Genomic DNA, 12,654 nt, shown 5'->3' with positions numbered 1-12,654 from the left:
CTTCAGCTCCATTGTTCTCCTGCTTTTGTTGTGCAAACACACCCTCCCCCAACCCCCAACCATGAGAGATTCAGGTCTTTCCTTACCTGCAAGGCTACTTTCCTTCCTTACCTGCAGCGTACCATACACCATGGTAGTTTCTATGTGCAATATTTCTCATATGCAATATTAGTTCTTGTCAATCCTTGTCACTACATTGCATGCCTGTCCATAAACATATATACACAGAGCTGTACACATATTTATATAGCCACACCTTAATGACAGGTTCAGTCTGTACCAGCTACATCTCACATTTGCTAATTTACACACTGAACATTAATATTAAGCACCCATTTCCAAACTGCTAAATTATTAACTTGGCGTACAAGTTTCACATATTCATGATATTATATTACATATTCATGTTACATATTCATGTGACAAACTTAATGTTTGTCACATGAATATGTTAGCTTCTTGTTACAATGAACAGTTTTCTATTGGCCTAGGTGGAAATGTCTGGTTGAAAACAACAGTCAGGCAGGCACCAGCTCACTCAAGTGTGAGCTGGTGCTCATATATACATGAGTCTAATGAAGCGAGGCTCTCTGGCATTCTGTATTAAATTCAAATAGATACTCTAGTCAATTCTATTTATATATGACCAAATCACAACAACAGTTGCCTCAAGGTGTTTATATTATTGTCACAATGAGAAGCATAGAAAAAAAGTGCTTGTATAAATCGATGTGAATAGGTGATAGAGGCAAGTTGTATAAAGTGCTTTGATTGCTCAGGAAGAGTAGAAAAGCATTGTAGCTATAAGAACCAGTCCATTATGTGTGTGGAGTTTGAACCCAAAATGCAGACTCCATTCAAATAAATGAATACGAATCTTTATTTAAAGGTGAGCCTGCAAACCCAGACAACAACAAATGAGAATGTACAAAGAGGCCACACTGGCAGACAACAATACAAACAGTATTATGCAACAAAGGGAAACTGAGGGCTTTAATACAGACATGTGGTAATCAGGGAGATGGAACACACCAGGGGACACAGCTGAACAAAATCAGGGAAAAAGGCAGAGGGACATAAAACTGAACAACACAAGACGAAGACTAATAAAATAAAACAGGAAGTAACAAAAGATAGAATCACAAATGGGGAAGATGACTTGGCAAGGAATGGAGAGCACAGGGAAAGGTCGATGAATGAAATAAGGGCATTAATACAAACCAACAAATGTCAAGAATATAACCCAGCAAATCATGATATTAAGCACAGACACATAGATTATCACTCTAAGGAAAAACCAGAAATACCAAATACGAATGAGAACACACCCAAGCTAAAATATAATATTAGATACACTCAAAACAGAAAAACTACAACAAACCAGGTCAAACAGAGAATATCAAACAGAAACTGAAAGTCCAAAACTGAAAACACTAGGTCCAAAACCCAATATCATGCAGTACCCCACCACCCACCCACTGTCCCACTGTCCAGGGAGAGATGCCAATGTTGGCAACTCAGTTCAGCAGGTCTGCCAGCAGGCAGATGGCTGTGATGATGGAACTCTCGGGGCCAGGTGGCCTCAACAGGTTGAGGAACAAAACCAGAAACTTTGAGATGTTATAGGTGACCTAGTTGATCATACAGACAATTGGTCTTAAAGGTAAACCCTGTTTATGTATCTTCACATAAACTTGGTGTAGATTAAGTATTTTCATCACTGAGCACTGACCTCACAGCCCATTGTTCATTCAGTGGTACTTGTTTCAGTAATTGTGCAAAGGTACTGTTTATGAGGTTGGGAAAACCTGCAGTCAGGTGAGACTGAAGAAGTCACTGACTGGACTGACGAAACGTTTCTCAAACTGAAAACGTCCAGATGAACAGAATCAACTTTTGGGGATTTACTTGGATGATTGAGCGCATCAAGACATTCAGGATGGTTGTTTGAACCATTTATAGTTCGAACAAGGCCAAAAAGGACAAACTGCCCTTATAAGAGCAAACAATGTAAATGTTTACACTCAGATAAGCAGCATGGACATTGTTGTTGTAAAAACAAATGTAGCTAATTTCAAGATGATTTCTGCAGTGTATTGCTCTCATTATTTATGTATTTCTTTATCTTTTTTTTGATTATTTCTTTTATATTAAAACTTTATTTGTATCTTTTAGTTGTTATATTGTTTTATTATTGTGTAATTAATATTTTTTGTTTTTGTTTATAGATTTATTTGCTGTACAGTACTTTGGTCAAAGTCTGTGTTTACATGTGCAACATAAACAAACTTTTTTTTTTACTTTTTTAAAGTAAATTTAATATCTTAATAAATGTAACCTTTACAATCTACAAAGTCAAGTGAAATACACATTTTATGTAAAATCACTTCTGAATACTCAATTTGGAAAATTGTAAACAGGAAAGTTTTCATGTTTTGTTTTGTGCAACCTAAGGATTTTCATCCACTCGTTTTGTGGTGTTTTTGTTGTCATCCTTATTGACCTACTGTCTTTTGAGATTTCTCTCTCTTGATTTGTTCCAAGTGCACAGATCTATTAGATATAAAAGATTTTTATGTAATGCTACATGTAAAAACCCACGTTACAGTTGATTTAACCACAAATTAACAATAGATTATTGCAAATGTAAACCTGGTTACTAGTTTTACATCAGTATTTTGTCTTTTCTGGTGGCTGGTATATCATACATTTTAACTTCTTTGAAATTGTGTGTAAGAAGGTTACAGTTTATTAGTTTATAAGTGTAACGTTGACTTGTTATCTTTGTGTTTTCTCCTCTGATGTATTCAGGCTAAACGAGTCTTCCAGAAGCCCTGCACACATTTTAATGATTTCATGTAGCTCCAAGTGTGAATGTGATTAACATGAAATATCAACCTTTATTTTTAGCTATAGAATAGAATACCTTTAGTTGTAATGTTACAGGTGTACAGCAAAATGTCAGGCATTTCCCTGAGTTGAATACATTTAAGGCACGTTAAAAAAAAAATCAAGCAAGTGCTTTTATATTATATATAAATTAAAAATAGAAAATATAAATTCAAATACAGACAAAATACCGACGATTATGAATTACAAGAGACACACGGACATCCATTTCACATTCCTTTGTGATATTGCACAGGATGTTCTGAGTGATGGCAGTGCACAGCGTTATGAGACACTTTAATGACTTCTGCAGGGGCCTTTACTGATGTGTAGCGCCGTTGATGTTTGAAGTTTCGGCTTCTGTGCTGGTAGCTGAGTCTTGGTGGTTCTGTATGCTGATACGATAGCTCTCGCAGAAGCCGTAATGTCACCCTCAGCGCAGCTGGCATGCACCTGGCATATGCTGCACTAAATATGCTTTCTACTGAACCACAGTAGAAGGACACCAGCAAATGTTTGGAGAGGTCGTAGGCAGGAGATAAAACATTTTAAATAAAGTCATTGATTTCTTTTTTGGGTCAAGTTATTATTTAATTGATGTTAGTAAAGTTGTTATGTAACGTGACTGCTTTCGTTGCCCCACGCAATGTGTGGCTTCCATAATACTGTATGTAAACAAATGGATGACACAGTGCTCGTACCAACAGGGGGCGATGTTTGGTTTAGTTGCACAATAAAGCCCATTGACGAGAGTCAAGTTGGCTTCAGTTCATTTCCTTTCAATGCGACGTTCGACATAAAGGTATTATAACATTCGCTGTTATCATCCGGAAATTTACTTAAATAAGCACTTATGGTAGATTATATATTTTCTTTCTTGACATTTCTAAGTTTAATTTAGTTGCTGTTCATTACTAGCCTCTGTGTCATTGGTAAATAGTTTTATTTTGAAAATGTGGGCAGGATGTGGTAGGCTGATTTGATGCAGGGAATTGAAGTTGAAAATGAAGGAGCGGCGAGCGAACAGGAAGAAGAAAAGGAAGCTAGCTGCAGTTTAGCTGCTTTTAGCGTTTCGATAATGGCGCCTTTAGACCTCGATAAGTACGTAGAAATAGCGAGACAGTGCAAATATCTGCCTGAAAATGATCTAAAGGTGAGTCGAAGTTTCTGGATTTAACTTCAGATAAGCTCTGTTAGTATTCCTAAAAGGTCATGGTGCGACTAGACGAGGTTTGTTCAACAAATGTGGCCGGTAGTTTTAACTGGGTTTCACGCTCAAGTAATACTCTGGTGTTTGTTTCAGCTTTTAAAAATGAATCTCACAGAATTATAACGCATGTTGACTCTGTTAAACACGTCGGTGTGAATAGTGAAGAAGGTGCCACTTAAAACATTGTAATGTGAACCACTGCTGTGTTAGTGTCTGCCGTTACCATAAGCCGTATTAACTTTAAATATAAGATATAGGTTTAACTGTGGAAAGATATCATGGTAGCCGAAATATTCCGATGAAATGTGCACTGGGGGTGTAAATAGCATAAGGAAAACAACATCTATACGTTTATTCATCCCTCTGCTCTGAGGCTTTGCTTGAAACGGCGATCAGAGCAGAGCTAAATATCAGACAGACTCTGAGTGCGTTGTAAAGAAAAATGAAACTTTCTGAAAAAGGAGTCATTTTGACTTTGTAAATGTCTCAGAATGAACTGAGATCAAAGTAGTTCCTAACTGTATTCTTTACATCCCATTTTAGTCCTTTAGTCACGCTGCTGTGAAAATGTTTCACTTAAAAAACAAGTTAATATTCAGTAGGACATTAATTACTTCATACTTGGAAATAGATGGCCCCTATTAGTGCCCGATCTGACATAGGGAGAAATCTGAACTACAGCTAGGTTAATTAACTGTAACTAGCAGTTAAACTACTTACAAGATTACCACAGAAATATGAAATGTGAAAGTCACATGACTGCAGAAACATAGCACTCAGCTGAGTGCCTACCTTGTCACAGATCATGCCTACAAATCGCCTTTAAAGAGTTCTAGCGTTTCTAGTGCTGTGGTTCGGGAGATAGTGGAAGAATGTACAGCACGGAATGTAAATCCCAACCCATTTCCCATTTTACAGTCCATCTGTAAGAATAGAATTTAATGGGCTGTGTGATACACGCGCTGCCTTTAATATAGTGTGTTTCCAGGTGCCTGTGTCCACTAACCGTGTTGTGTTTTTCCTCTTGTAGAGATTATGTGATTATGTTTGTGATTTGCTGCTTGAAGAATCAAATGTTCAGCCAGTCGCTACTCCGGTTACAGTTTGTGGAGACATTCATGGTCAGGTAGGTCTGTGTGATTTTCGTTTTTGTTTTTTCTTCTTCTATAATTTTCTCCCAGGGTGATACACAATTTTCACCATGGGCAAAATACAGAAGAAGAAAAAAATGCTTTATTTATCCCATATTTTGAAAATACTTTGATTACAGAAGTGAATATTATTATTGTTATTATTATTATTGACCAGTAAAATATTTAATCATCATCAAAGCAAATTCAGTTTTAAAATGGCAATAAAACCACAACAGACTGATTGAGCATCTGTAATATTTGCTGCACATCCTGAAGAACTTCTGTTTTAGGAAACCGTTTTTACTTATCCCCTTCTTGTCTGCAGCTTCAGTTCAGCATGCTGTTGATGTGAAGTTGTCCAAGACTTCACCACTTTTTTTCAGGTGGACAGATTTGTTCAACTGTTTTTGCAAGTTTGGGAAGCCAATCAGTATTCGCTCTGGGTCTTAATCACCACTACAAGCTTGTCCATGTTATTATCCAAGGACCTCACATTCCCCATATGATAGCTGGAATGGACATTTCATATCCCACTCTTCCACCTCAGCTCTTTGTTTAGCTCCAGCTCTGCAGCACCATTGTCTACTCTGTAGCTCCTCCGGGATAACAGGTCTCATTCCATCATGAGCAGTGGTGTACCCTGTGCCATGAGTCAACTTGTAGCAAAAAAGAGAGAGAAAGAAACCGCTAACAAGAAAAGCATACCATTCACCATCTAAATGGAGTGATTCCATTTAGATGGTAAATGGAGTGATTCTTATGTAGAGCTTTTCTACTCTCCCAGAGCACTCAGGGCGCTTTATATAACACACCTCATTCACACAAGAACTTTTTTTCTATGCTTTAAGCACTTTCCATCTAACATTCACACACATTCAGACTGATGGAGGCATCAGATAGCAACTTGGGGTTAGTATCTTGTTGAAGGATATTTGGCATGCAGACTGGAGCAGCTAGGGATTGAAACAGCACCCTCCCAATCAGTAAATGACCTCTACCTCTTAAGCTACAGCCACCCCAATATAGGATCGGTGGCAATATGTTATTGCAGTCATAAAAAGCATTTATAATACGAATATCATTTGGAAATAAGTTAAGTTAGGATACTTTTTTCACTAGCACCTACTTGGCTCTGCTCAACTTGACTCTGCTCTACTCTGCTCCGGTCATTTTTAATTGCAATTAATGTGGGTGAGGTCGTTATGGCACACAACAACTGAGAACATCAAGACAATAATATACTCGCTGCTAAACCATTAGTAAACATCTGCACCTTGTCATTGGACCACGGTGTTAGTTTGTGTGTAGCCATTTCCCTCGTTGCCTGGTTTAAAAAATTCCGGGTTTGATTCTTGTGAAGGAGTCACTCTCTTGATTTATCCAGTGATGGCATGCAGTCAATTGACGTCAGGCTCAACTCGGCTCATTGGAACCCCGGCTGAGTCAGTACTAAAAAAGTCCCTGGTACCAGGTACTTTTACCAGTACTGGTACCTGTTGGGAAACCCTAAAAACCAAGTTGAATCAAGTAGTTACTAGTGGAAAAGGGGTTTTTCGTACCCCAGTTTAGTTCATTTTGGTTTCAGGCTTTATTGGTACGTGTGCTAGTTCTAATTTTAATATTTTGATTGATGAGTTCTTCTTAATGTTCCTCTCTAGTTTTATGATCTATGCGAGCTCTTCAGAACTGGAGGCCAAGTACCAGACACAAATTACATTTTCATGGTAAGTAAGCTCCCTTTACTTTTGCCTGAGCTGCAGCACATTTAAATAAATCTGAATGATGAAGGCTGTTAGGCATGTTGTAATACCATTACATAAAAATGTAATGCCTCTCAGCAGCTGAATCGGCCCATGAAAACCTATCATTGAGAATTTTTGAATAACGTGTAATGTTGATAATGCATGATGTGAGGTGCCGCACATTTAAGTGACAGGACTCATTATTGAAGAATGTGATTAATAGTTTCAGATGCCTTTGTTATTAGTTTTTGAAATTTCCCCTTAAACGGTTCTCAAATTTAACTTAATATCTGAGCGTTTCTTACTTTTAGACTAGTGGGTTAGTTTATATTGTTTCTTCGTTTAGTCGACTAAGAAATTGGTCACCGGGAACATCCCTAGTTACATGTTGCTTTAACCAGTATGCATTTGCAAGTTTAATGCAACTAGTTAAAATAAAAAGCAGGTGTTCTGTTCTCATACAAATATCCACCTTTTCCAGAACCTTTTTAGTGTCTGAGTCTTTAATAATGTCTTCTTGTTCTTCTTCCCAGGGAGATTTTGTAGACAGAGGATATTATAGCTTGGAGACTTTTACACACCTGCTAGCTTTAAAAGCCAAGTGGCCAGATCGTATCACACTCCTTCGAGGGAACCATGAGAGCAGACAGATAACTCAAGTGTATGGATTTTATGGTATGTACTTCACTTCATGTATTTATGGAAATACATTTTTTGATTGTTTACTAAGTTCAAAATTCATTATTAACAATGGTTTACATTTTCTGTTTGTCTGTTGTTTGTTTTAGATGAGTGTCAGACAAAGTATGGAAATGCAAATGCCTGGCGGTATTGCACGAAAGTGTTTGATATGCTGACTGTGGCAGCTGTAAGTCTGATTCCTTCTCTCTGGTTACATGACATTTAACTATTGTTCCTTTTTAAATGCAGCATAATTGGAACGAGTGCATCCATAAAGACATCTTAAGTAGCTAGTCACCCCCTGTATGCTATCTTTATGTAAATGGATGCTTGTTACTTCATTTAATACATTATCATAATAAGCTCCAACTTAAAACATTGCGTCTTTAGCATCACAACAAAACAAAGAGCACACTGGTTTACATTACATTTTCTTAATTTTGGGGGGGTTTAATATTAAAAGGTGCCTTTATCCAGCAGGCAGTTAGCTTTGCATTAAATATTTATTACGGCATTCATCATCACAGACAGAGCCCAACAAGGATCAAGGCAATAATTCTCCAGGAATTCAATTAAAAAGTACTCTGAGGTTACTTCTTTCTTTTAATGATCTTATGGATATATAAGTATCCATATAATCTTCTGTAACAGGTGTATTACCAACACAAAAATATAGAACGCCAGAAAACAACTCACTCCATACATAAACGCTAGATGCATCAGTGTTAAACCCATTGAAAATGGTCATGACACAGCCAGAATCATAACCGTGACTGTCATCGCAAGTCTTAAAGCTAGTCTGTTTCAACAGTAGGAAGATAGATTTCAAGCAATTATGCATCCAAGGCTTCAGCTCGCCCATGATTTTGGATGTGTTCTTGCTTCTAGAAAAGAGTAAGAACAGTAAAGTGTGGCAGACGTTTTTGTAGAATAAGGGTGTTTTCACATCAATAGATGGTTTATTCTGGTCCCAATCAATTTATGAGGTAGTAAACTTGTAGCTTTTCCCTATGATTTGGTTTGAGAAAAATCCAAGTGAACTCAAAGGAAACCGGAATGAGCCACTAGAAACCATGTGAGAATATTCAGTCCACTTATTGGCCAGGTGTGTCTGGGGCTTGAGCAAATACAGGAAGAAGGTGGTGTTTTCGGGACCGTTGGAGAATTTACGTTCACAGCTAGTTGCTAGCTCATACAGATCATTTTTGCATCTATAGTACCTTTCCACAATCTAGAATACAAAGCGTACATGGCTACAATGCACACTTGGTAGTTGGTTTGGATCAAGGGCTGCAAGGATCCATTGAGTTATTCAGATAATTTGATTATAAAAAATCTTCGACCCACATTCTTTGCTTCAATGCATTGTTTATCACACGGCTGTGTAGCCTGCCAGTGTGTTAAACAATGGAGACGTTTAACCAATGCACCAATGAGCCTCCTGAATTTATATTAAAATATGCAGATGAACTGTTAACTTGGTCTGATACCAAGTTTACTTGCACACTGAACTCAAACATGAGCGGACACCAGAACTGCCTCGTTTCAGAACTCTTTTTGCCTCCTATTAATGTTAGGAAGCCAGAAAGAAGACATAGTAAAGGTAATTTGTTATGCCTTAGTTTAGATTGAATATATATCTTTTGACTGTATTGGGATTATTTATGTATTTTTGTATTTAAGAAAATGTTTCTTTTAAAAGAATTTTAATATGGCACATACATACGAAGAGTTGAGTTTAAATTTGTTCACAAATTTGTTGTATGCAGTTAAGTTTTAAAACATTGCAATTTCTAAAATCTTCTCAAAAACCAGTGAGCAGTTCATTCTGAAAGCCTTGGGGTTTTTTTTCTCTTTTTGGAATATTTATTGCTTATTAATAAGAAGAAAGTATTTCTTAGCATATTACATGATTGATCAATGGAATAATCAATAGATTACTTGATTTCAAAAATAATCGATAGCTGCAGCCCTAGATTGAGGTCAGATCATGTTCACTCCATAAACAAACCATTCTGGAGTTGATTCAGAACTGCTCTGAGACCACTTCCTCCAAATGGTCTCAGTGTGCTTGTTTGGCGATTCACATCTGCACAAATGAATCTGGCCAAGGAGGAAAACAAACCAGACTTATGATTTAAACAGACTAAACACAGAAGGTGTGAAAACACTCTGACACTGCCCTCTTCAGTTCTGCTACCAGATCTCATGAGCACTCTTTAGCAGCTGAATGTAGTGCACTTCAAACTTTCCTGAAATTTGTTCTGCTGTCAGGATTTTCCAGTTTGTGAAAGAGTAGAACAGAGACAAGTAGATGGCAACTTTGAAGTGTTGCTAATAGAGATGCCTATTGACTTGGGTTTATTCATTGATTTGTTCATAATAATATGTTTTAAACCCTAATCCCAGTTGATAGATGAGCAGATCCTGTGTGTCCATGGTGGTCTCTCACCGGACATCAAGACTTTGGACCAGATCCGAACCATCGAACGCAACCAGGAGATTCCTCACAAGGGGGCTTTTTGTGATCTTGTGTGGTCAGATCCAGAGGATGTGGACACCTGGGCTATCAGTCCACGTGGTGCTGGCTGGCTTTTTGGCTCCAAGGTTACTAATGAGGTATGTTGAGCCATCCGTGTTGGAAAACCAGTCATTGGAAAGCATCCTTTAACCCAGGTGTGTCAACCTCCTTTTTACTGACTTCTCTAATCTGTTGTGTTTTAGTTTGTTCACATCAACAACTTGAAGCTCATCTGTCGTGCACACCAGCTGGTTCACGAAGGCTACAAGTTCATGTTTGATGAGAAACTGGTGACTGTGTGGTCAGCGCCCAACTACTGCTACCGCTGTGGGAACATTGCCTCCATCATGGTCTTCAAGGACGTCAACAGACGAGAGCCCAAGCTGTTTCGAGCCGTTCCCGACTCTGAACGTGTGATACCTCCTCGAACAACCACCCCCTACTTCCTCTAATGATAAAGCGGAAGTTTTCTCTTAGCTCTACCCTCTGGACTTCTCATCCCTCAAATATTATTCAGCAAAAGATTACATGCAGGAAATCTTATAAGACTTCCTGGATTTTGTTTTTTGCACTTCTCTGTGTGCAGCTGAAGAGCACCTGTTGGGTCAGCCATCAGATCCATGCCGTGCTTCCTTCCTTTTTTGTAAACTCACAACATGTTTTAGGAAATTAACACAAGTTAAGAGTGTTTTGAGTAGCAAAGAGTTTCTTTAAGGCTACAGTCTGTTTGCACCACAACCACATTCTGCCATAAAAAGTAGGAAAAATATCTTTTTATACACCCAATGCCAGACTCATACTGTTAAATGACTTCATATTTTAAATAATTACAATTTTTGATCTTATGTATCCCTCCCAAGGAAAGTAATTGACAAATATTTATAGTAGCTCGTGCCAACAATAGATGCATATAAGTGAAGTGATAAATACTGTTTCCTTTGATTCACTGTGTAAAAAGCTCCTGAGCGATTCTCAGCATTTTGCCTTAACTGCTGATTTCATACTTTAGCTTCAGTTTAGTTTTCCTTTTTTTATTTATTCAGTTCAAAAAGTGTCTTGCTACTGCACATGGATTTTTTTTTTTCTTTTTTAAATGGCAAGTTCCCACAGGTATCTTTCTTTTTAAAATTTCCCATCCATCTCTGCAGTGTGATGAATTATGGCATTTTATAAGCAGAATCTGTAATTGTGGAAAAATAAATAGCTGAAAAGTAGCTGTAATTCTAGGAGAGCATAGGCCTCTTTAACATTGTTTTCCTGTTTTTGTTTTTTGTTGTTGTTTTAATTTCAATAAAACATTCTTCCTTAATATTTGCAAGTAGTTGTCATTTGAACCTTACTAATGATGTAATTTTGGCCCAGGATTGCCAAACTCAAATTTACTGAGGCTAAATGTAGGTAAAAGGGAGACAAGATATCTAGAGCCAACTACATCTCTTACCTGATGTGACCCTTCAAAATTTACCCAAAATGCACTTTTTGAAGTTCTCTCCATCAATCATCAGACAACAGATCAAACATCCAGGGCACCAGTGCTTGTTTCTGTTTCTTCTATAGGTATTAATTTGGTGTGGGTTTACTCCTAAAACAAGCTCAAAGTTTATTTATTTATTTATTTATTTATTGGCTTTACATTATGACACTTGGAGAGAATGTAAAATCAATGTGATTAACTTTTTATAAAAAGTTTAAATGTGTTTAAATTTCATTTTTTTTGCTAGGCTTGGACCTTCCTCCCAGTTTTCGTTAACTAGGTCCAAAACCCCCTGAGGCTTTCTGCGGAACAGCGACTCAAAGGGAGAAAACCCGTGGAGGCCTCCCGCAAACAACAGATGTGCTAACCAGCGATCTCAATTGCCTTCATCCTCGTGACTAAACTTACAAATCATGAACTTTAAAGTGTTATTCAGCTGCTCCACCAGCCCATCAGTCTGAGGGTGGTACATACTGGTCCGAACAGATTTACAGAATGGTGTGCCCTGGTCATTCAGTATCTATTTGAGGATCTGAAACACCGCCTGCCCCACACTTATTGCAGAAATGGTGCATAGCAGCACTGCTTCGAGATACCGTGTAGCGTAATCGACCACAACTAGTACAAAGCCTTATTCCCATGCACTCCAGTGAAATGGCCCAATGAGGACCATACCTATGCGCTCAAAAGGTACCTCTATTAATGTCAGTGAGTGCAAAGGCACTTTTGGAATTGGGTTTTAATGAGTCGCCTGGAAAATTCATTTCCCGGGGCCTTTTAGGCACCAACCAGCCTCGCCTGTCACCACACTCTGAATCCGCTGCTCCACCCCTCCCCTGAACAGAGCCACAAACCACACCCCACGACACCCTAGCTTTATTTGTGGTTTGTTGGATATGTAAAGGTTGAATGGGAGGCAAAACCTTCAGCTTTCAGGGCCCTCCTCTGTGGAAACAGCTCCCAGTTTGGATTCAATACACAGACACCCCCACTCCTTTTTAAGA

At 38.1% G+C, this 12,654-nt stretch overlaps 1 protein-coding gene across 1 annotated transcript; it reads left to right on the top strand.

Annotated features, from left to right (window-relative positions):
• Nucleotides 1-3,833: 3,833 nt before the first annotated feature.
• Nucleotides 3,834-11,485, top strand: LOC146384256 (serine/threonine-protein phosphatase 6 catalytic subunit-like). Its single transcript, XM_084936177.1, has 7 exons — nucleotides 3,834-4,042; nucleotides 5,130-5,225; nucleotides 6,891-6,956; nucleotides 7,508-7,649; nucleotides 7,763-7,842; nucleotides 10,065-10,274; nucleotides 10,380-11,485. Exons 1-7 carry the CDS (start codon nucleotides 3,872-3,874, stop codon nucleotides 10,626-10,628), a joined length of 1,014 nt encoding a protein of 337 aa, XP_084792303.1. The 5' UTR covers nucleotides 3,834-3,871; the 3' UTR covers nucleotides 10,629-11,485.
• Nucleotides 11,486-12,654: the final 1,169 nt, after the last annotated feature.

The sequence above is a fragment of the Perissodus microlepis genome, chromosome 7 (genome assembly GCF_051167445.1).
Source record: "Perissodus microlepis isolate ML-2025 ecotype Zambia chromosome 7, ASM5116744v1, whole genome shotgun sequence".
Lineage (NCBI taxonomy): Eukaryota > Metazoa > Chordata > Actinopteri > Cichliformes > Cichlidae > Perissodus > Perissodus microlepis.
The sequence above is the reverse complement of the archived record's forward strand: the minus strand, read 5'-3'. Positions and strand labels throughout refer to the sequence as shown.

Bases quoted from the DNA above. Each gene is read 5' to 3' on its own strand.
- LOC146384256 (XM_084936177.1), top strand. From the start codon at position 3,872: ATGCAGGGAATTGAAGTTGAAAATGAAGGAGCGGCGAGCGAACAGGAA. The intron at 6,957-7,507 runs GTAAGTAAGCTC...TCTTCTTCCCAG, and splicing joins ACACAAATTACATTTTCATG to GGAGATTTTGTAGACAGAGG. The intron at 7,843-10,064 runs GTAAGTCTGATT...CCCTAATCCCAG, and splicing joins ATATGCTGACTGTGGCAGCT to TTGATAGATGAGCAGATCCT.